The sequence below is a fragment of the Sturnus vulgaris genome, chromosome 1 (genome assembly GCF_052056855.1).
Source record: "Sturnus vulgaris isolate bStuVul1 chromosome 1, bStuVul1.hap1, whole genome shotgun sequence".
NCBI lineage: Eukaryota > Metazoa > Chordata > Aves > Passeriformes > Sturnidae > Sturnus > Sturnus vulgaris.
Genome location: NC_142243.1, coordinates 140,669,174 through 140,692,422, shown reverse-complemented (window position 1 = coordinate 140,692,422; position 23,249 = coordinate 140,669,174). Strand labels below are relative to the sequence as shown.

At 31.6% G+C, this 23,249-nt stretch overlaps 1 protein-coding gene across 4 annotated transcripts in view; it reads left to right on the top strand.

Moving 5' to 3' along the window:
* Positions 1–23,249, top strand: part of CSMD3 (CUB and Sushi multiple domains 3) — a 587,774-nt gene that overhangs the window by 228,664 nt on the left and 335,861 nt on the right. The window contains exons 7-9 of one of the 4 annotated variants that reach the window (XM_014870085.2): positions 6,022–6,330; positions 17,574–17,651; positions 22,242–22,329. In XM_014870085.2, coding sequence (XP_014725571.2) covers positions 6,022–6,330; positions 17,574–17,651; positions 22,242–22,329 — 475 coding nt within the window. The remainder of the gene's footprint in view (positions 1–6,021; positions 6,331–17,573; positions 17,652–22,241; positions 22,330–23,249) is intronic. The other 3 variants (XM_088178475.1, XM_088178476.1, XM_088178481.1) reach the window with 3 other exon arrangements.

Below are 23,249 nucleotides of genomic sequence, written 5' to 3'. Positions count from 1 at the left end.
AATAAATCATGTTAGAGATGTTTGGCATTTTGTCTGAATTTTCAGATTTCCAAATGTAATCAGTTTGATAGAATTTAGTTGCATAAATTTACCATATTTCAGTATCTACTTTAAAAATGTTAAATGATCTTAAATTCACTGAGAAAGGCATAGGGAAGATAATCGAGACATACATTTGTGTAGACTGAAGTATAACTCCTGCATATCTCCTGCATCTCTGAAAATTTCTGGTTGATGCTTAATTGTCACTTTCAGACTGTTTTGGTATATGTCTTACTGTAGCAATTGATTAAATGTACAGCTTTATATTAAAAAAAAAGAGAAAAAGAGAAGAAAGAGATAACAATAAGGAGGTTGAAAAAAAGAGAACAGAAAAAAAGGCAAGCTTAAAAAAAATTGTAAGAGAATGAGGTAATGCAAAAAGGTAAATTCTGGTACCAAAAGGAAATAAAAATTAAATTCTGAATCAAGTCTTAGAAATGTGGATAACATGAAAGCAAAAGGAACCAAAAGGACTTTTTTAAACTTTTGGGTAGACAGCTTTTGAGGATTTTGCTATTTGTATAAGTCCAGGGATCATTGCCTTTTTGAACTGCAATCTAGAAATTTGTTTTGAATTCTAACTTTTTCAGTCATGTATTTCTTTAAAACCACAGTTTTATTGAATTTCTTTAAAATCACAATTTTATTTCTTTTCTGAATAGCTAGGAGCTGAAAATAGATTTTGTCAGAATAATATTTTATGGCAGCCATTAATACTGGCCATTAATACTGATTTTATGTTCTAAAATCTATGTTTGTGTATCTGTTTCCTTTATTTTCTGTTACAATTTGATCCTAAGAACAGGTAAAGATACTAGAAGTTTATGAAGAATAAAAAAAAGTTATTTTGAAAAATAATATGTCTGGAATGACATATGTTAAAGGAGTTGAATAAGCTGCTATATCTACACTAACTTTAAAATTCCTTTAACAGATCCAGAATATATTCTTCTAACTATGTTTCTAATTTTATTGGAAAATTTTTGCAAGCATCAGATATTTAATGACAGAGAACATCAAAGAGAACAGTTAATTAAGATAGGAAAAAAGCGCATCTTCTTAATAGGATGCATAGGTCACTCCAAAATTAGTTAAGTATAGGAAGGTTTTAAGTAAGGAAGCTAAATAAGCCTTGACTAAAAGTCCTTGAACATCTGAAAGAAGAATGAAAGTGGAATATAGTTATTACTCGTTTTAAAAGTTCTATTTATAACTGTAACTCACTCTTTTTTTTCTTTAATGAGGTATGAATTTATTTTTTTTTGCTTAAAACTGTTTGGATTTCTTTCTCAATTACCCACTGCAAAATGATAGACTAGCCCTTTGCTAATAAGATACACAGGAAAAGTCCCAGGCTGACCTCACTCTCAGTCTCCTCATTAACACCTTCTTGTAGTCTGAGTCCCATTTAGGGTCATCTGCATTAAGGACCTTCAGCCTTATTTAGAAAGTCTGTGGCTGGATCATATGTGTCACAAGAACTAATAAAATCCTGTACCTTTATGCATCCTGAATAAATAATATAGTGAATATTCTGATTTGCTTTCACATTTTGAACTCAACATAGTTTTAGCAATTAATCAGCAAAATTAATTCTAATGAATTAGAATAGTTGTTGAATAGTAGCCTTAGATCCAGTTTGGTCTGATGAACAATTTGAATGTTTTTATCTGTTCTTCAACCTCTGAAGTTTAAAAAATTAAATTTAGAAAATAGCCATAAATGGGACAGACTTTCTACCTAAAGTCCTGTAACAAATGGACCATTACAAGTGTTTGTTCTGGTCCAAGTTCTCTTCAACGTGTTTATCAATGAGCTTCAATTAATGACAGGGAGCAGCCTCACTGGATTTGCAGATGACACCAAAATGTCAGTCATTGTAGTCAAGGACCAACAGTCAATACAGCCAAGAACAGGATTGCCATAGGGACACAGACAAGCTGGAGGAATGTGCCAGCAGGAATCCTATGAAACTCAACAAGGGTCAGTGCAAAGTCCTGTAGCTGGGTAGGAAGAGCCCCTGGCAGCAGGAGTGTCTGGAAGCAAACAGCTCTGCTGAACAGACCCTGGGTGTTGTGGCAGACAGCGAGCCGAGCATGACAACAGTGAGCCCTGGGAAGAAAGAAGGCCAAAAACGTCCTGAGCTATCTTAATGAGAATGTGGCTAGTAGATTAAAAAAGAAAGGTTTTTGTCCTTGTCTCAACACTTCTGTGGCCATAGCTGGAATAGAGCCTCGAGAATTTGGCTTCATGACAGGGAAGCTGAGTTTGTCACTGAGGAAAGTTCAGTGGAGGGTCACCAGGATTGTTGGGGGGCTGGATCACTTAACTTGTGAGGGAAGGCTAAGCAACCTGACCTTTTTCAACCTGGAGAAGAGGGGACAACTCACAGGAAAGCTTTCCAAAGTCAGAGTCCTCTAAAAAGAAAAATAAAAAATCATTTTCAGCCAGTGTTTTCCCTGTGTTAGATACCACTTTCTGCCTTATTTTTGTTTCTGGCAAATGCTTCTCAGAGTGGGCAAAGGTATTTATTATCTCCCTGGATTATTCCCTCAGGAATTACTCATAAAAAGTTAGTCCATTCGATTAATTATTAATTGAACTTCCACTATGAGTTTATATAGGGTAAATTCCCTTTGGTACCATGTTTGCAACAGGAACCCTGTGTATACTTGTAGCATATTGCATATGCAAAGTGTGTGCATCTAGCACAGATTCATAATCTATTTTTGGAGCTTTGTTTCAGGCAAATGTCAAATGCTTTTGCCTCTTTTCTTTACTAAAAATGATCCTGGAATCAAGAGCAACTTCCACTCCTATATAAATAGAAAGGCTTATGGGTCTCCCATATGTCTGCATTATCCTAAGTTTTAACAGTTGCAACACTTTTGAGTGGCGTCTTGTTAAGACTAGTTTTCTGAACTGAATTTCTCTGTAGAGCATCAGCTTGATCTTTTTCCACTTCTACATAGCTACAAGTTTTTAAGTGTAAATACCCCTTTGAATCTTTCCTTGTGTAAGCAGGTTAATTTGACACATGAAAAGTCTTCAGTTTTACTGACTTTCATCTGCTCTCCTTCCACAGAGACGTGCTTAGACAAATGCTGGTCCAATCTAGTAGGTTTCAGACTGTTTTAGTGTGGGTTGGTCAGATTCTCTTTCTTTGTGAACCCATGCCCTAAACAGCAATTATACTTTCTTAACCCCATGTCCTTACTGTTCCCTCATATGATTCATCCTGGCAGTTCCTCAAGCTTCATATCTTCTCAGTGGCTCATTGTGAATTCAAAGTGAAGCTCTGAGTTGACTTCAGTTGACCGCAAAATTTTAGTTTAAGCTTTTCCCAAAAAGAAGAGATCAGTATTCTTTTCTTCCTTTTTGTGCCATTTATCATTAAAAGTTTTTCTTTCCTCTTTTCTTTTTTTTTTTTTTTTTTTATTTTAGCTAGAATATTAAAATAAAATAACGTAGGAGTATTTCTTTATCACAGAGAAAAATACAATTTTTAAAAGAATCTCTTTGACAAACTGAAATGTCAGATGTGATTGCAGAAGACTTAAGTGGAGAGTATGTTAAAATGCCCATTCAACAAATTGGTCTAAGACTGTTTCCATAAAATAAAGACACCAAAATTAATACTTTTGCAGATTACAAATAATATTTATGGAAACATCGATGGATCTATTCTGTGCGGTAGCTGATACTTACAAGATTGTCTATACCTAACACTAATTTTCTCTCAAAATCCTCCATGTAAATCAAGCCCTATTGTTTAACTTTACTAATCTTCTGCATGAATTCTTCAGTGTAAATGGATGTGGAATCCTGTCAGTTTAGGTGTTCTTTTTGAAAATTGCCTCTGTATCAAAGCAGTACTTTTCAGTGTGTAAGGTTTGTAGCTTTAAGTAAGTTTAATTTTTCTTGCTTTTTCTTTTGAGATGAACTTTAAGTTGTTCTCATTTAATGTGCTGTGCCTATTTAAATAAATCGGATAGACCATGCCATTTGATGGAGATTTTGAATATAGTTTTACTTTGACCTTGATATTAGAAGCAGGTGAATGCCTGTTCTTGTACATTTGCATGCATGATAAAGATATGTTCACATAGATTTTGTTTTAATAGCAGTGGTTATGTAACATACATTAAGTTTTCTTTGTTTTGAACAACATTTTTCTGTTCTAAAATATCTCTTAGCCATGCATTTGTATTTTCTGTGTTTTAAACTTGATACCGATCTGTCAAAATTTATTGTATATTGAACCGTAAGTAGTCTAGACTTTTGATATTATGCATATTGTGGCAATTTTCTCCTTTTATTATGAAATAAAGAATAAAACAAGTCTAGGTCTATTTTAGTTATGCCACTGACATCATAGGATAGCAATTAGTTTTTGGTTTGATCCCTGATACAAGCTTGGAGTCTTACATGGTGCTTCTAAGGGTTTTTAGTTTTGTGGGGGAAACCACCACTATGATTTAGAAATGCTGTACTACACAACACATGCCAAGGCATTAAATGTCAGATAGCAAAAATAACGTGCCCACATCAGCTTTATTTGTTGTCTTTATAAAGCTAATATATCCTCTTATCTTAGTATATTTAATATGATAAAATAAACCATTTTTAGCTTAAAATTTCTGCAGTAAACAAAAGGGACTCTATTAGCAAGACTGAGATATGAGGATCTCTTCCGTTATTTTATACAAAACATTTAAGAATTCTGTCAAGAGATCTGATATACCTTGTGCCTTAAATATACTAAACAATGTTTTGTTCCTCTGGGAGTCTTATTTCTATTTTCCAGTGGACAGATTTTTCTAAAATTGTGAAACTATTGTTGCTTTCCATCCTAACATCACCCACTACATTTAAAAAACAAGCCTCAAAGTATGAGAGGACACCTCAGAACCAAAAAGAGAAGTGTTGAATATTGTTGTTTGAATGTTCAAGGGCCTCTAATCATTATGATGGAATAAAAAACCCATGTTTTAAAGATACTACAGTTAGATAGTACAGTTCATGCTACATAAGCTTTGTTTATGCTATTTTTTTATGGTGAATTTTGTTATTCATTGCCCAGTCATTTATTCGTTCCAGTCAAGATGGAGTTTCTACTGTGTTAAGATGTTCTAAATGCTCACAGGTGAGAGACTTGGCTTCCAAACATTTGCAACCAAATATGGGGGGTGGGGAAGGATGAAAATGTTAATAAAATATTGAAAAATTTGCTATATATTTTAAATACTAGAGAACTTAAAAGTGCTAACAATATTTTCACAAGCAGGATATGGACAACTTTTTAGCTTATCCAACATTTTGTGAGTGAGGGGTGATAGTGAAATAATCTGGTCTATTACAGAAATCAGAGAGCAAAAAGAGAATTTTTACATTCTAAAGTATAATGCTGACAAGTTTTTTTAAACGTGTACCTTTTATTATTCATCTACACTTGGCCTCATGTCAAGTCTAAATGGGCTTTTAGAGCCCCGTCAAGCTTTGATGAAAAGAATGAGCATATCTGGCAGCCTTATCAGCAGCTGGAGTATGGCAGCTTTTCCTGCTGCTTAGGTTGCTGTATAGTGCTGCCATTGCACTCCTCAACAGGATGGTTGCCACTTTTCTAAGTGTGGGGACCCTATTAATGGTGTAGCTGCATATTTTGCTCTAGCCATGCTGATTTCAAGACTGATTGTGCAGGGGTGGAAATTATGTGTTGTCATTATGACTGGTAAAAAGTTTAACTTTTGAGGACATTTAAAATTTAACATGTATTATCACTATTTTTACAAAATGTTCACTAGCATTAAACAATGTTCTGATTACTTCAATTTTTTAAATAAAGCCTATTGACTTTCCTCTTTTCATGTCAGTTGTCTTTACTATGTTAAACAGAGGGAAATTTAATTTTTTAGATTGATCAAGAAAACACAATTCAAAAGAAAAAGTTAGCATCCAGTACTACTGTGTGTCCCACAGGTTCTTCTACTTTCATCAAAACTGCCTCCACTGGTGAGTTAGAGGAGCATATTGCAGCCACTACTGGTGCCATTACTGTTGCTAGCACATCTGCTGATGTTGCTGTATCCAGTGCAGTGACCACCTGTAGACAATCTGCTGAAGAACAACGAGTACAAGCTATGAATATAAGAAAATCAGTTCTGGAGTCGGCCACTTACAAGGAAACACTCACTCTTCATCAAGAAAATTTACAAAGCACAAGAAGACGACCAAGAAATGCTGAACAGATAGAGAGAACTAAAGAACTTGCAGTTGTTACTCATAGAGGTATTGGATATTATTTTACTTGTGCCCATGTAGTTATGAAAAAAAAATTGTATAAATTAAAAATGAAAGTTCAGGTATCCATTTAGGAAATGTAATTGAACCAAATGGGAAAGGGATTAGATCTGTCTAAATTTGAGTTCTAGTAGGGCAGTCAGATGAAAAAAAAAATGAAATTAGTAATAGTATTGCCTTGGTTATTTAAATTTATTTGATTTATATAAAGACAAAATGCACATATTCTTTTGATGTGCCTATAGCTTGCATCATTATATTACACAATAAAGCCTAGTTTAAGAGACATCTGATGAAAGTTTAGAGAATTGAGATTAGAATATTAATCTATTCTGCATATGTGATTAGATATAATTAAGCATAGCATTAAAAATGTGCTTTATAAATAGCTGCTGTTCTAAACTAGTAGGTGATGCAGTTGTTTTCATCTCCCATCTGTTTAAACCTTCAGCAAAATTTTGGTTTTAAAACATCTGTACATATTCATTCTATCAAACATGAAATCAATGATCAAAGCAACATTTATAATACTAGGAAATTCAGCAAATATTAAAGTGTTAAAGCTAAAGTTCTTATATATTTCTATATTGAGATGATGTGTGTTAAAAAGTAAATGTCTATATCTGAAACATGCAGCTGACAAAAAGTAATGCTGGGATATCTTAATTTAACCAGGAGATATTCAGAAAAAAACTGCACATGGTATGTTTTTAAACACACATAATTTCAGAAAAAGATCAGCTTAATTTTGCAGGCTAATGTTGCTGAATACTATTTATTTGACATTTTGAATTTTTATTATGTGTCTCATGTTAATCAATTGTACATGAAAAATTTATAAACATAAAAATATTGATGAGAAGCACTTTTAATAGCCCAAGCAATTTGTAGAAGTCTCATTATATGATTGATGTTTTGTAAAGACAGTTTTATTTAAAATCTGTTGTCTTACCAGATAGTCACCTGCTACTAGTTATTGTAGCTTCATTTACTAACACCTTTTGAAAAAGAGAGCTGCAGTTCCTCAGAATTTTAAAATACATAATTAAATAGAATAAATGAAAAACATTGTCTTTGGTTTGCATATGAAATAGAAAACATTAAATAGATGTTTATGTTTCATTTGTGTTAATTTCAGTGAAGAGCGAAAGTGTTTTCTGGTTATTGACTGAGATAAATTGTTCAATGGTTTGGTTTGTACTAGCGTGGCTGTGTACTCTCTTAAGAACGTCTTTGGTCAAGTTAACAAAGCAGGCTTATTTTCAGTTATGAGGGAGCATATGAGGATCTGTAATAATATCTTCTAATTTAAAGAAGCAAGAATGTGCTACTTTAGCAGTTAAGTGTGGCAGTAATTGTGATACACATATAGTTTTTTTATCATTTCCTCTTTGGAATCAATACACTGCAGTGTCCTCTCCACTGTTTTCTCAGTGTTCCTTTCTTCTCTGACCTGTTCTTTAATACAAGATATAGGTACGACACATACTTGAAAATTATTTTATTAAATTAAGTGCTAAACATTAGATCATAAAAAAAGGAGAATAGTTTAGACACGAAGATACTCCTAAAATAATGTTATGGCACTAATTTTTCACATAGTAAAATAGTACTTCAGGTACCAAAAGGTATGGCAACCCACATACAAGTGAAATCAGACTTGTATAGACCTAAGTAGAGAAGAAGGGCCACGCCTAGTTCCGTGTGCATTTTATTCCTTCATGCAACATTGAAAGTCTTGATTTTGATAGCATTCATTATACAAAAACTTTCAAATTTTTTACTGTGTCTGAAACTCACGGAACAGGCTATTAAAGTGATGCTATTAAAGGAATATTCCTATACTGAGTAAAAAGGTACCATGTTTACTCAGCAAACACCAATATTTGATAACAGCCATTAAAACATTTCGAACGACCTTAAATAAATAACCTTTCTTCTTGACTTGAAGGAATTTTTACCATGGAGGGATGCTCCAGAGGAATTTCTATATAGTTTCCTGTAGATTATTACTGAAGTATTTTAACCTCTCTTTGACAATGTATTATGCACAGAAGTTTAAAAACTCTGCATATTAAATAACTTTGGAAAAATACAAGACCTACTTAAGAATTTTATATTAATTTCTTTTTCAATTATTTCTCTATTTAATAGCTATTAAAAATTAGTTTTTACTTTGGAAATGTTTTTTTCTTGCAGTGGTCTAGATTGTAATTTAAGAATTATATTCCCAAATTATGCAAATTAATTCATAACTGAGAAGACAAAATTTAATATACTGAATATAATTACTAAAACTTACTATATGTATGTGTGAATATTTTAAATTGTAAAAATTTATTGTACATATGGACCTAACTAAGTTTTTTGAGAATATTGCTAGTAAGACCCAAATAGTGCAGTTTTATCATACATTAACAATATCATAACTGCAGAAAAAGAGTGATATTGTTGTCCTTCCATGGGATTGTTCTGTGAATAATGTGTTTCAGAATGAATAGACAATAATATTATAGTTTTGTTTTGTAAACATTTTTTAAGTTTATGCATGAATGAGATGTATAGAGAAAACTAGAGGTTTATATATACCTAAAATTCAACTGCTAGGTGTAAATTACTCTACTATATATACTACCCAGACCTCAACAATAATTTAAATTGTGTCAAAGGCTGACTGATTAATATCTTCTCTAAGCTTATTAACTGAAAAAAAAAAAAGAACCTTAGGTGCATTTAGTGAAATACTTTTCTTAAAGGTAGGGAAGTACAAGTATTATTTTATAAGGCAGTAGTGAGATCACTTGAGGAATATTGTACATGGTTATAGTTTCTTCATCAAAAAGAATTCAGAGTGAAACAGATAAATAAAGGTACTATAATGGTGTTACATTTTCCTGATCATCCAACCTTACAAAATAAAATGTAAAGCAGGATGAAAGCATAAATTTTGAAGTGAATGTCAGTATGTAGAGAACTAAAGTAAGGACAAGTAAGTGTATGATATGTAAATATTTTTACTAGTGAGATGAGCAAGAAGAGTTCTTGTTATTGGAACCATGAAATCTTGTAGAAGGAAGGAATAGATGAAAGATGAGAAGCTTACTTTCAAGATGCACCTCGACAGGCTAATGAAAAATATATTTAGGTAGGATAGCTGGTAGTGAATGCAGGACATTTTGGGTCCTTAGTTTTAATGAAACCAGGTGGTTAAATTCAGGACAGTTTATCTCCTCAATTCAGAAGAAGGGAGGAAAAAAAGGAGATCCCTAACCCCTTTCATTCAGTTAAACCTAGGAACTTCAAACGCTGGGATTTTAGTAGAAATCCTTTTGGTACTACAATCACAGTTTCTAGTATGATCTGTACGTTTCAGATGCAAAAACAAGACAAACATGATAAAAACATGATAGAAACATGGTATTTCCAAGTGGGTGGGTTTTGTTGGTTTTTTTTCTTGTTTAAATATTTAAGAATTGTTGGCTTCATTATGACTAAAGTAAGAGGATAATCTGACATTTTTTTGTTTTCTTCTAGTTTTGTTTCATACGATGAATTCAGAGTTTAGTAATGCTTTTAGTCCATTGAATTGTTTGAATAGTTTATATCAAATACATACTTATTAAGGCTTTAGAATTTTTATTTGTGTGTATGCATACATCATGGGAGATATTTTAGAACATTTTCTTGTGAGGGCTTATATAGCTTACTTTTGCTATCTAAAGATATGTTAAGAGGCATATGGCCAAATGCTAAATGGCATTTGTACAGTGTGAGGAATAATATGACTTAAATTCTGGTCAGTCCTGAAGTGGTCAGGCAGCTGAGTATTGATTGTTGGTGACCCCTTCCAACTATCCTATTGTTTCTATTCTATTCTATTCTATTCTATTCTATTCTATTCTATTCTATTCTATTCTCAACGTTCATTTTAATATGGAAGTACATGTACATTGCAATTAAATGCCCCTGAGAAACAAATAAGTACCAGGTAGAAACAATGAAAAAGACCTCTAGTACAGTTTGTAAATCATAAATTAAGTTTAGGAAAAATAAACAGTCTGAAAAAGAGACACAGTAGCTGGAGGAAAAAAAAATTACTTAGCAGACTCAGGCTCAAATGTTGCCAGGAAATTTAATGGATGAGTGTAGTCATCATCTAGGAGTTCACAAGTGTCTCAGTGTTTTCCTTAGGAAAATAATTTCAAGAGAACTCTGAATTCCAAAAAATTTTATGACTCAAATTTTCTCTTTTTAAAGAGATGTCATTAAACATTTCCAAATTTTGAACCATATATTCTCAGTTTGAGGAAATATATATGTTTTTGTAATTTTACTTAACTATGTTTTTACAAAATTTTATTAATTCTACAGATATCTCCATTCTCTTTCACTGTGTTTTTTATTCGTTTTTTGTAAGCTTTTATAATTTCTCTGTCTTTTCCTCTTTCTTCTATAAGAGTACTTGCCTTATGCCTTTTAATATCTGGCTTTATGTAATATCTTAGTAATGGCCAGGAAAAAATGAATCAGGGAGAAAAAACCTTGCTAATGGGTGTTCCTTATTAAACCAGCATTTATTTTTCCTCCTGTCGTACAGGAGAATTTATGATGGTAGAAGGCAGGAAGATTTTAAGATTTGTTGCAGAAAATTAGATCATATGCTAATGAAACTTTTGAGAACAAAAGGATGATAAGAGAAAATTATTTATCTTTTTTTTTGAAAGATTATGATAAAAATATATGATAGATCATTATGTTGGGATTATTCAATATAAAAGTTCTAAGTATTTGTTAGAAAGTATTATTCACATATCCTTTTTTTTTTTTTTTTTGAGGTTTACTTAGAAGCAGGAAAAAGAAAGATGGAATAAAGATGGGGAGGTTTTTTGAAGAGCTGTTAAATATTTTTAAGTCTAGTAGGCAATCAATGTGCATAGGTCCTCAGGGGTTTTTTGTTTCTCTGTTTTTATTAGTGAAACAGAACTACAAAGATGCAAGTCTGAAGAAAATAAATGTATTTGGCAATAAGATTTCTAAGATTATTTGCATTTAAGACGATTTATATATAAGAAATTTTCTTCTTAGAAAATTTTAAAAGTTTCAAGAAATAAGCATAAAATAAGTGTAAAGTAGCACTCAAAACATTTGATTGCTGAATTACATTTGTTTGATATTTCATTATACTTTTGCAAATATCCATTTAATATATGTAACAAATCACATATATATGTTCTGTTTGGTGGATGAACTCTATAACGAATGGTTCATTAATGTGAAGATTTTTGTTAGAAAAAAAGTGAAAATAATGTCTTAAACTTCTTGAAGAAAGGGAAAGAAAATCAGTCATACTTATTTAAATAAATGAGTTGCGTTAATGTTTTAATTGAATTATTGCTTTTTATACTTCCTTGTCAATTTTCTTCTCACAACTTCCTTTTCCTATTCATGTTGTTTTTTTTTTACATTCCTGCAGTTCTTAATTGTTTTTCATCACACTATCAATGTTTACTTCTACAACTGATATTTGTCTGATGTGTTGTGTCATTACTTTCTCTTGGTATTTCAGGTTTCTTTCTTTTGACTGCAAATTGTTGGTATAAATCAGTTATATTTTAGCTAGAATATTTAAAAAAGTGGTGAAATTATAATTTAATATTAAAATACACATATCAAATTTACTCCCTTCCTTTTAAATTATTTTTTTTTCAAATAAGATAAATTTGATATACATATAATATAGAATATAGTAGAAAAAACTGCAATTTTGATAATTTTAAATTAGTAATATCTAATTAATAATTCAGTGTAGTTATGCAGTAGTTGTAGTAATTTGAAATATAAATCTTCTATACAATTTTATTTAACCAGTACTTTGGAGTTTAAAAGGGAGGGGCATGTGGACATGGGTGGAGGGGGTGGGTAGTAAATTAAAAAATTAAGATCAGCTCATGTAGAAAGTGAAAAATTTATTCGTATGGAAAGTGGGTATTTCACCACTTCATAGTCCATTCATCTTCTGTATGGCTCTTCATATTTAAGAAATGGTTAACCTATGCAGTTCATACTGGACTACAAAAACTGGTGAAAATTCATGTTCTCTAAAGCTGACTTTCAAGGTGCAGAAAGATTTTAGAAGATAGTGCTACCTTGTGTTGGGTTATAGTGAAGTTTATTTGGGTAATCAGTAGGTTTAGAGAATTTTTAGTGGTGATCTTGAAGATTCCTGGATATTTAACTCTTGATTGTTAGAATTTGGAAATTCTGGATAATTAGTTGTATCACATATGTAGTGAATATGATGTAAACGAAAAAAAAAAAAAGTAGCTGACCTTTATGTGAGTAGTGAGCAGTAAGTTCAATGAATTTAGGCAATGGATATACTCCTAGAGGAAATACAATTAATTAGAAATATGCCAAAGATGAACTGGAAGTATCATGCTTCACGTATTTGGCATATCTGCACACACACAGCCCATGCTGGAAGTCCAAAGTATACAGTACTCTTGTTTCTATAACTAGAAATTGCATTGTTGTGAGTATCTGCCATCATCACATATTGAAGATCTCAAATAATCAGTGGATCTGCACAAGTCAAAATCACTTCTACCCTGTATTCTAAACAAACTTTTTTCTGCCACTTCAGAAAGAAGTTGGAAATTTAATTCCTCTTTATTTCTCAGATAACTTGTTTTCCCATAGTATTATACTTTTGCAAATGTAATTTAAGTGGGGTTGTATATACAATCTTGAAATAATGGCTTTGATGTTACATTGTTCTCCATGTCCGTTAGTTGAGTGATAGTGATTATAAAGTAAAAGTAGTTCTGGAGAAGGGAAGGACTGTTTCCACTGTTCTGTATAGTTACTTGAAGTAATGCAACCTGGGTGCTCACTTTGCATACAATAGAGGTGTTTTAGTCCTCAGCATTTTAAATGTTATTTATATTTGATTTGAAAATTTGCAAAATATAGAAATGACAATCTGGACACTTCTGTTACAGAAATGTTGTTGCATAACCAAAAAGAAAACAAAGATGTGTATTTGTGGGTTGACAGTGTTTCAAATAAATATCCTTCACATGACTGTATACCCCGATGCTTCCATATTGTAGAAGCAAACTTTCCTTCGTGAATTATTTTTCTCATTTGGCACTCAGGACACACTTTTTCAATGAAGCCGGAACTGTATCAACTGTATCAGAGGAACAATCTTCATTCAAAATGAATTTTATTTCTAGTGTTTGAGAGCTTGCTATACTTTAGGTTGTTATTCAAATTTTACATCTAAGTGGGTTTTTTTATATCTATGCTTAAAACTTCTTTACTTGAGGCCCTTTTTTAATGCAGTGCCTATCCTGAAGTATAAAATGCTGGAGTTGTCAGACTAAGTCCCCTTTTACAAGTGTTTGTATGTAGTACATCTGTATATATTGTACACATGCAAATATGAATTTGCATAAAAATACATAATCACACAATATTTTTATTAAAGAAAAAGAAGACAATATTTCAATCTTTATGCGTGCCTAAAATTTTGCCTGGAAGTATTAGAACTTTCATTATCTTACATAAGAGACCATTTTGGTAAAAAACTTCAAGAAAATAATTCTGAACACATTTCACTTTAAATTGGCTGCTTGAAAAGTGTACATGTCTCTGGTGTGCCTGTTGACTGAATATTAGTTCACACATCTGCAATGCAGTCCAGTTCTTACCTGGACTTCCTTTATTACTGGGACTGTTCATATCCTTCCCTCCTTAATAAAGCATTCAGTTCCATTTTCCTTCTTTATAGAAAATATTGAGCCTTCTAACCTTAGAGAAAGTTACAGAGAAAATGAGAGGGAGAGCTGTTCAGCCTGAAGCAGTGAAGGCTTTGTGGAGACTTTGGAGCACTTTCAATTACCTAAAGAAGACATACAATGAGCTGTAGAGGGACTTTTTACATGGGCATGTAGTGATAGGACAGGGCGGATGGCTTTAAGGTCAAGGTGGGTAGGTTTAGATTAGATATTAAAAATTCTTTACCGTGAGGGTGGTGAGGTACGTGAATAGGTAGTTGGCCCTTGATGATCCATAAGTCCCTTCCAACCTAAACCATTTTATAATTCTATAATAATAATAATTGTGTATTTGTATTAAAGTGACTTGAACTAGGAAAAAAGCATGAGCAGTGTTGAGCAGAAATCCCAAGGTGGATGACTAAATTATTTTCAGAGTTTTGACATTATCTCTGATTTGGTTTCACAGAGTTCTCATACTACACTTTATGCTTCATCCAGTCACTTTATCAAAAATAGATTCAGGATTGTCAGAGATTTACTCACGAAGGAAATGTGAACCAGTGCTCCTTCTCCTCCAAAAATAAACAATACAAATAAGCAAACATTCTGTCTTTATCTATAAATTTAAAATCAACCAACCAACCTAGAAGCCATATATATTTAAAGTAGTATTAAAAAAAATATTTAAACCTCTCCTTGCATTATAACACTGGAAAGATGATTATGTCATATATGTTTTTATAAATTTAGATTAGTTTTAGAATATACTTTCGTCTTATCACTGCCTTCCTATTATATTTGTATGTGCCCACAGGAATATCCTACTTCGTTGGTGTAATTTATTTTCTTGGCTCTTGGCTGTTCAAATATATGAAAACATACTAATCTGACCATATGATCATCCTATTTACTATATAGTATACTATATACTATTAGTATGACTATGGTCATACTAATATGACCATATTTGTGCCATTGTTACATCTGAACATTTTTTCTTGAGAGAAATGAGCATATAAACTCATCTCATGCAAAAACAGATAACTTAAGACCAGATTAACTGATCTTTTAGAGTGTCTGTTTTTCTTTGTGGATGGGCATAGTTGCATACAACTACACAATTAGCTGTCATGAATCCATCCTTTTAGACTTCTGAAAAGTGAAATCCACTTTCAGTATTTACTGTCACGCATATGACATGCAAAATAATCTTTATTTTGCCAAGTATAAAATAACCTATTTATTGGGGAGATTTTTTTGTGTGTGTGTATGATGGTGGGGTCATTTTTATGCATGTTCATGCATTTGAAGCCCAGCACATAGTTTAGGGTTGGCATGTCTGCCATATAAATTTCTATATGTACTCCTTCAGTGTATTCAGCAAGAAATTCAGCAAATCAACATACAAACTCCAGTTAAGAGTAAAATTCTTCTCTTGTAAAGGTTCTTTAGAGAACTGGAATTGCTTACCTTCCTAGTGCTATTTAATAGTCTTGGCAAAGTGATGCAAAAATCTTTGGCTAATTTCACTGGGATCACTAAGACACTCTTAACTACTTTCAGTTCCACGTTAGATCTTGTGAACTTTTCTTGTATACATAAACTAGAGATATGCCATTTACATGTTTCAGAATGAGTAGAAACAAATGAAAAAAAATACAGGACAGTCTTCCGTTTTTAGTGTGTTGTTTTATGACTTCTGAAAATAAAGGACAAATATGTCTCTAATGAGAATATTTTAAACCCATTCCAGCACCTGAGGTCATATATTCAAGACCACTCCCATATTGCTTAGGTGCTGGAAGAATAACTAAGCCTGTCTTCTGATTCATGAGGAGTTATTTTATAGAAATAACCTTCCAGAAATCTCAGAAAATGACAAGAGAGCATTACTGTTATTCCAGTATTGCTCTGCTGTATGAAGGTAGATTTCTTGGGTCTATTATTTCCACTGAGGATAGAATTGCTTATGGACTTCAATTAATTTGGAGAGGGGGAGGGGCTTCTCCTATTAAGACTAAGAAAACCCCAAAATCTAGTTCTTCATGGTAATATATATGTTTCATTTCTGCAAATAATGTATTTCCCAGAACCATTATCAATGTTTATATATTGCATTATAATAACACACAAGTAAATTTACAGGTTGACTTCTGAGATAATAGTGTTTCTTTATTTATAAGAAAATATGGTCTCTTCAATTATAAATGTATAAATATTTATTAACACATCCTGCAACTGTCCTATAAATTGTGTTTCTTAGCAGTACACTCTTTCTTCTAAATCTGGTTCTGCTCTTGTGCTTAGTAATGATACTTTTATTTATAGAAAGATATCAATAATATTTTGCTACTATGATATTTATACCGAATGTAAAGGTTCTTTGAATATCCATTGATTTTCTGCAAGAAGTAATGGGTATGAAAAATTATTTAATGAGGTACAGTGTATCTACTTAAGTTCTCCTAGACATAGCTCCTTTAAGCTATGCTGTCTTCATCAGCAGCATTTGCTTATAACCAAGATAAAATAACTTCTTCTATATAGTTCTTTAAAAATATATAACAGCTGTAGTGGCTATAAAGCCACTTAAATATATTGTACCTAAAGTCAAATTATACTTAAAATTTAGAATTTTTTAAGCAGGTCCATTTTAATGTATAATTCGCTGCTCATAGGCCAAGCATATTAGAGATGAGGCACTTAGTTTAATGGCTGGAAAGTTTTTGTGGTGTGTTTGCTTATTCTTGCTTATGTTTTTATATATGTTAAGTTTCGGGTTTATTCTCTTTTTATTAGCTGTTTTCTTTCAAAGCTATGTTGAGGCCACAAGGTTTGCCTGGATTAGCTGTCTGTATCATAAAGCCAGTCCACAAGAATGACTTTTACAGAAACAGATGCTCTAAGCACTGGGCTTAGTGGAGCGGTGGGAGACAGCTACCTTCCATATCACATTCTGCAAATAACATTTTTCAAGCTAGAAAGAAGACCTGCTGCAGAACCAAAAGCAGAACAGTAGACTGTATTTTATTTTCTACATTCAAATACCCTTTTTCTTTATTTTTTTTTCTCAACACAGAAGAAACAGCTATTTTAGAGCAAACATATTTATAATTCTTTCCATTTTCCAAGTTCCATGAATGTGTGACAATGTTTACACAATTATGTGGTGCATGGAAATAAACATTTTTGACCTTTTTTTTCTGTTTTTTTTATTAGTTTTGCAGGAGAAAAATTAAGTTGCAAATACAATTTCTTTCCTTTGTGAGGTATACAAATTGGTCTCAATATTTATTTTTGTGAATTGTTTCACACCAAAGGTACAAAATCTGAACTTGTGAGATAGCCAGTACTCTGATTTGTATATACTTCCATTATAAAATTTGTCAAATGAAATATTTTAGATTGTATTTCCTGATACATGTTTTTGTTTTTGTTTTTAACTAGTGAAAAAGGCCATAGATTTTAAATCTAGAGGATTTAAGTTGTTTCCAGGGAAAGACAACAGCAACAAGTTTTCTATCTGTGAGTGTACACCTTTTTTGTTACCTTTATCTAGTGCAAGAGTGAAGTTTGTGGTGTGCTGTTTGTGTGTAATTATTTATGTAATTTGATCATAGAACTGTTTTCTCCAGTCTGCATGGTGAATTTTTAAATATGGTTCTACTCTAAAGAGAGCCTTTCTATAAATCTGGCATTGTAGAAGGACATGTTATTTTGTCAGTAATTTCAAAATAGATTTTCAATATTTGCAAGGAAACAAATATTCAGCCTTCTAGATGTCAGCTGTAAATTTAGGTGTGAGTAAGATATCAATTTATTTTATTTGAACATTAATAGTAGCATCAAATGCTCTGCAAACTAAAGCGTATCCTCATTTACAACTGAACAACCACATATGAGGTTACTTTTTGAATTTTTTTTAATTCATTAAGTTTTACATTTTAACTGATTAACTAGGCGTTTGTTGTTTTTTTTTTTAAATTCTGGAGATGCTTGGTGCTTTCAATTTTAGTTACAGAAATTAGAAACTCAGAATTCTTGATATGTCAGTGGACCAATTCCTGATTTAATCATGAGGCGTCAGGCAACTTTCTAGCACAAATTAAATAGGTGTGCCTCTAAATATATTAAAAGGATACTTTTCAAAAAAAATGTGCCATTTTTATAGAGGTCTTTTTGGAATAGAACCACATTTTAAATATTTAGAAGTAAATAAAATGGACTAAGTGTTTAGCATATGTTGGATTATACATTTCATTATTCTTCACAGGACGGAAAGGACTTGCTTTTAAAGGTCTAGGTTGGACTTGTTTGCACTAATTATTTGTTTAAAGTATCAGTGATGGATTCAGGTTCCAGAACTTAGAAGGATACGTTAGCATATGTTTTAATTTTTGGTGGTAGATTTTAAATTGTCAAGGTATTATTTTTTTAGAAAAAGTTGTCTCCAAGCAGCACGACCCTTTAGCATTCAACAAGTCAGAAAAATTAATAAAAACACACTTCTGTTCAATTTTTGTAATGTCATGTATTGCCATATTCAACTTCTCTGTAAACTGCATCACCTAAATAGTTTTCTAAGACATTTCTGGTTTACTTGAAAACTTTGTATCATGATATTTAAAAAAATATTCTTTTTATGCCTATTGGGTAAATGGAAAACAGACTGATTATGCAAAAGAAGTAACAGTAGGATAATTATAGTAGTGTTTATAAAGTACATCACTGAGATCTCTAACAGCTCATCTGTGATTCTGTAGTTACAAATAATACGCTAATAATACAATAAATTATAAAAGAGATTGTTTTGCACTAATCATTACATTTTCTACGATATAAACTTTAGTAGGAATTCTGTATTTATAATGAAGTATCAGATACTTATGATATCCAAAGCAGATTGCTATGAAATTAGTGATGAAATTTATCAATGTATTTTTGAAGGTTTTTAGATAATTTCATATGTTTAGATATTCTATGTGAAGTTGGAAACATTTTTATCTTTTTTATTGATTATGCAGAATAGATTATATATGAGTCAATAATAAGTGAAGGTGAATACCTTGATGATTTGTACCTTTAGTGATCATAATCTTGTCATAAATAGATAACTAAAGTTTTATATTTTAGTCTAGCATTTGATTCTCTAGTCACTTTGGTAGCTGAGAATGTTGAAGAGATAGTATTTCATAAGAAGCTTATGTATTTGGCTGTTAACAAGATAATTTTCTCAGTGTAACTTCAGCTGGGTCTACTGTCATTGCATTACAATGACAGATAGGGTCCTTTAAGAAAAACAATGACCAGCATACAACTGTTAGTGAAAATAAGGATAAGTGAATCTCTATTTTACTTTATGCCTTTTATTAACAATGTCTTTAGAAATTTTTCTTTAGCATTCTCATCTGTACGTCCTTTCATTATTTTACATAGTTTTCTTTTTGTTTGTTTGTTTGTTATTTTGTTTTTAATGTATCAGTTGTATAACATTCAATACTAACACACAGGTTATTTGCACAGAATAAAGCCAGAAGATATTTGATATGATGATACACTTTGAAACAAGTATGCCTCAGCTTTAGTTTAGAAATGTTGACACTAATAAATGAATTAATTGGCGGATCTAATTCAATCTGGATTAAAAGTGTGGAGTTTCTTGATATCAGTTTCATGACCAGATGATGAATGAAGGTTTTCCCTAGATGCATATAATTTACTACAGGAAACCCTTTAACTGCTTATTGTGCATAAGCATCTGGGGAGTAAAATATATATATATGGACAGATATCTGTGGAATTACATAGGGTTGCAGACTGAAAAGTCAAGCATTATGTCTATAAAAATAACATCAATGCAAAAATCCTAAACTATGAAATTACTTTTCACTAGGTACTTAGCAGAAACCAAAATGAGTTTAAGATTGTGTAAGTGTATTTTAGAATTGGGATCCAATCAGAAATAAATATCTACCTATAACATTTTCTTCTGTATTTTTACTGCTGTATATGTCTTAATTTAAAAAAAATATTAATTATCTCATTGTTTTTCTTTAGCATAAGCCTTTATATTTTTGTTTATGAGTATTTATAATTCCATATATTATAATTTAAACTTCTCTTCTGTAGAGTATTTCTAGGAATGAAACCTTATACAGAAGGTTTAAAAACTAATTGGATTTTCAAGCTTCCATTTCTGGTAGAAATAGAAGTGTATAACAGTTATTGTGCCTTGCAATCTGGTAGAATATTCTTTTTACATGAATATTTGCTCTATTACCTGTGTATGGGGAAAAATAACGTACAAAAATAAAATAATTATTTGAAATATTAAAACATGAACTATAATTAATAGAAATTATATTGTTTAAATGCTACTTTTATTTTTTCAGTAAAAATTTCTCCTTTCTGCATTGGTATACAATGCATGGTCAAATGGCACCATTATAATTTCTATAACATTATTATCAGATATCATGAATAATTTTATACTATAATTTTAATATATATTTAATGTCAGAAAAGTTGGAATATCTTTTTTATATATGCAGGCTGAGTTTCTCACGTCTCATAACTAAACAGTTGGTATTTCAAAGGGAGAGTAAATTCTACCTGCTCATCCAACTAGATGGCTTTGTTAAAGGCAGTCTGTGGAATTGTAGTTATCAGAGAAATATGCATATTTCAACACTAGCATGAAAATAGGTTTCTGTAGCTAGTATGATTTCATCACATGTACATTTATTGGAGGAGGAAAAGACTGAAATCTGAAACCAGGAGGAATACTCCTCCTGGCCCAAGAGTGCCCTGAACATAGAAATCCAGACGAACAGAGATTGCCCTGGTGTGGTTTTTGAGCAACCTTTGAGCTGTTACAGGTGTCTTGGGACAGAGAAGAGTAAATATTGTGGTTCCAGCTGACAAGCACTGAGCTTGATAGGTTTTTTGAGCTGTGTGCTATGTTGAGATGTTTTCTGTTTAAGCCTGTGCAATATTTGCATTTGGCCTTTGGCTTCCTCAGGGGTACCGAACCAATTCTTCCCTTTCTGTGTGTGTAAGAAGACAAATTTCAAGGAAGAGAAACCCCCAAGGATTCTGAATTATATTCCTCTTCATTCAAAGCTGAAAGTTGATGAACATCCTTTAAAAGTATAGATTCTACTTTTTCTTTTTTTTAATCCAGTAGTGTGGTTACCCTAATTATATGCAAACCTTTTCCTTAATGGGAAGAAATTCTAATACTGCAAATCCATTGGTCTAGTTAATCAGTAATAAAGATGAATAAAGGTTAAAATATTTTTCTGATTAATACAGATTATTTGGCCTCATGTCAATTTTTTAAAAATATTTTTCTGTCAAGTCATGAATTTATCAAGTAATAGCAGACTAACACCTTTTGCTAATTTTCCGGTTTTGTGAATAGGTACCTGAATATGCTGAGATATGGTTAGATTTTTACATACAAATTTCTGGAAAAATACAGGGAATGGTTCACAGGAAGTTTCTCTCTGAAGATCCATTTTAGTTCATTGTAAGATAAATGTATGCAAATCAAACTGGCATTTTGAGTTTACCTTCAGATCACCATATTTTGGGTATATATACATTTTCAATACTGATTAAGGATAATTCTCTCAGCAGAAGCTTATACATTCAGGTTTTATTACAATTCAAGGAGAAAAGGTCAGCTCTTAGTGGAGATGACATTTATTAGTGGATGGTCAGAACAAAATCTTACAGCCCTAAACCTGATGAACATTCCTTTAAACGTTAATGTTTTAATAATAACATTTCCATATGGATTCAAAAATATTGCTAGCAAGCAAAATAGCTGATTAATACATTCATTAAAAAACCCCTTTTTTTGGAAAAAAAAAATAGAAAATAAGTGTTTTGTTTATTACAGGGAGGACAAACTTATGTATTGAAACTGGAGTTTATATGGGTGATCATATTCTGTAGAAAATCTGTTTTAAAAGACCTAAAATGAAAAGAATGTACTTTCGTATTTGTTAATTGCTTACCTCTATATTTTCTAAAAACGTTGTTATTTTATCTCTTTTTGTTTTGTTTATTTTATTTTGTTGTTGTTGTCTTTGTTTTTGTTTTTTTCAGTAAATGAGGGAGGTATTAAACAGGCGTCCAATTTGTGTCCAGATCCCGGAGAACCAGAAAATGGAAAACGGATAGGCTCAGATTTTAGGTAAAGCATAAATTTTACCATTGTATCATTTCTCTAATACTGAACTTGGAAAATGAATATGTTGAAAATGTATTACTGTTGCTGAGTGCTTTTGCATAACTGCCTTTCTTAGAAAAAAGTGCACTATAATTCTTTATAAAATTATATAATGCAATACAGCATGTACTTAGCATGCAAAACGATAAAATACCTACCTAGAAGAGATCATATCTCTGAAAACCTGTCAGAAATGGGATTGAAGGTAAGTTTACATTATTTTCTCATGTAAATACTGTGTTAGATTTATAAATATTCAGCATACATGTTGTACTGGAAGCTTTTGCAAAGAACAATAAAACTTCAGAGTAGAATGTTCTGACCTTACAGAAATATTCATTCACTCTACTAGAGAAATTACTTTCACTACAGTAAGTTTTTTCAGAAACCGAGGAGTTTGATACATGCAGACGTATTTCCCTAAAAATCCTCACATTGAGCTAACACTCTAAATTCAGACTATTTTTAAAAGTATTTTTTTATGTATCCTCTCTATTCATAGCTATCTTTCAAATTGCTTATCTTGTAAGATAAAAACTACTCTAAATATTTTATGTTATTTTCTCAGTGAACTTGACTCCTAATTCCAGTATCACCAGCGGCTTATGAGTAAGGACACACGTAGTGTATTTTTGAGAATGTTTTGGATTAGTTTTATCTATTTTCTGAGTTTCTGGGTTTTTCCTTTTCAATTTTTAAAGATTTATTTAAAAGTGTTAAAATACATATTATTTTATATTTGTCATATAAAGACACTCTAGACTGCATAAAAAAACCCCTAAAGCTATGTTTTTGTTTCACATAATACGCTAATTTCACATTATGTTTACAAAACATAAAACACCTTAATTATGAAAGAAAGAGAGAAAGACAGAAAGAAGGGT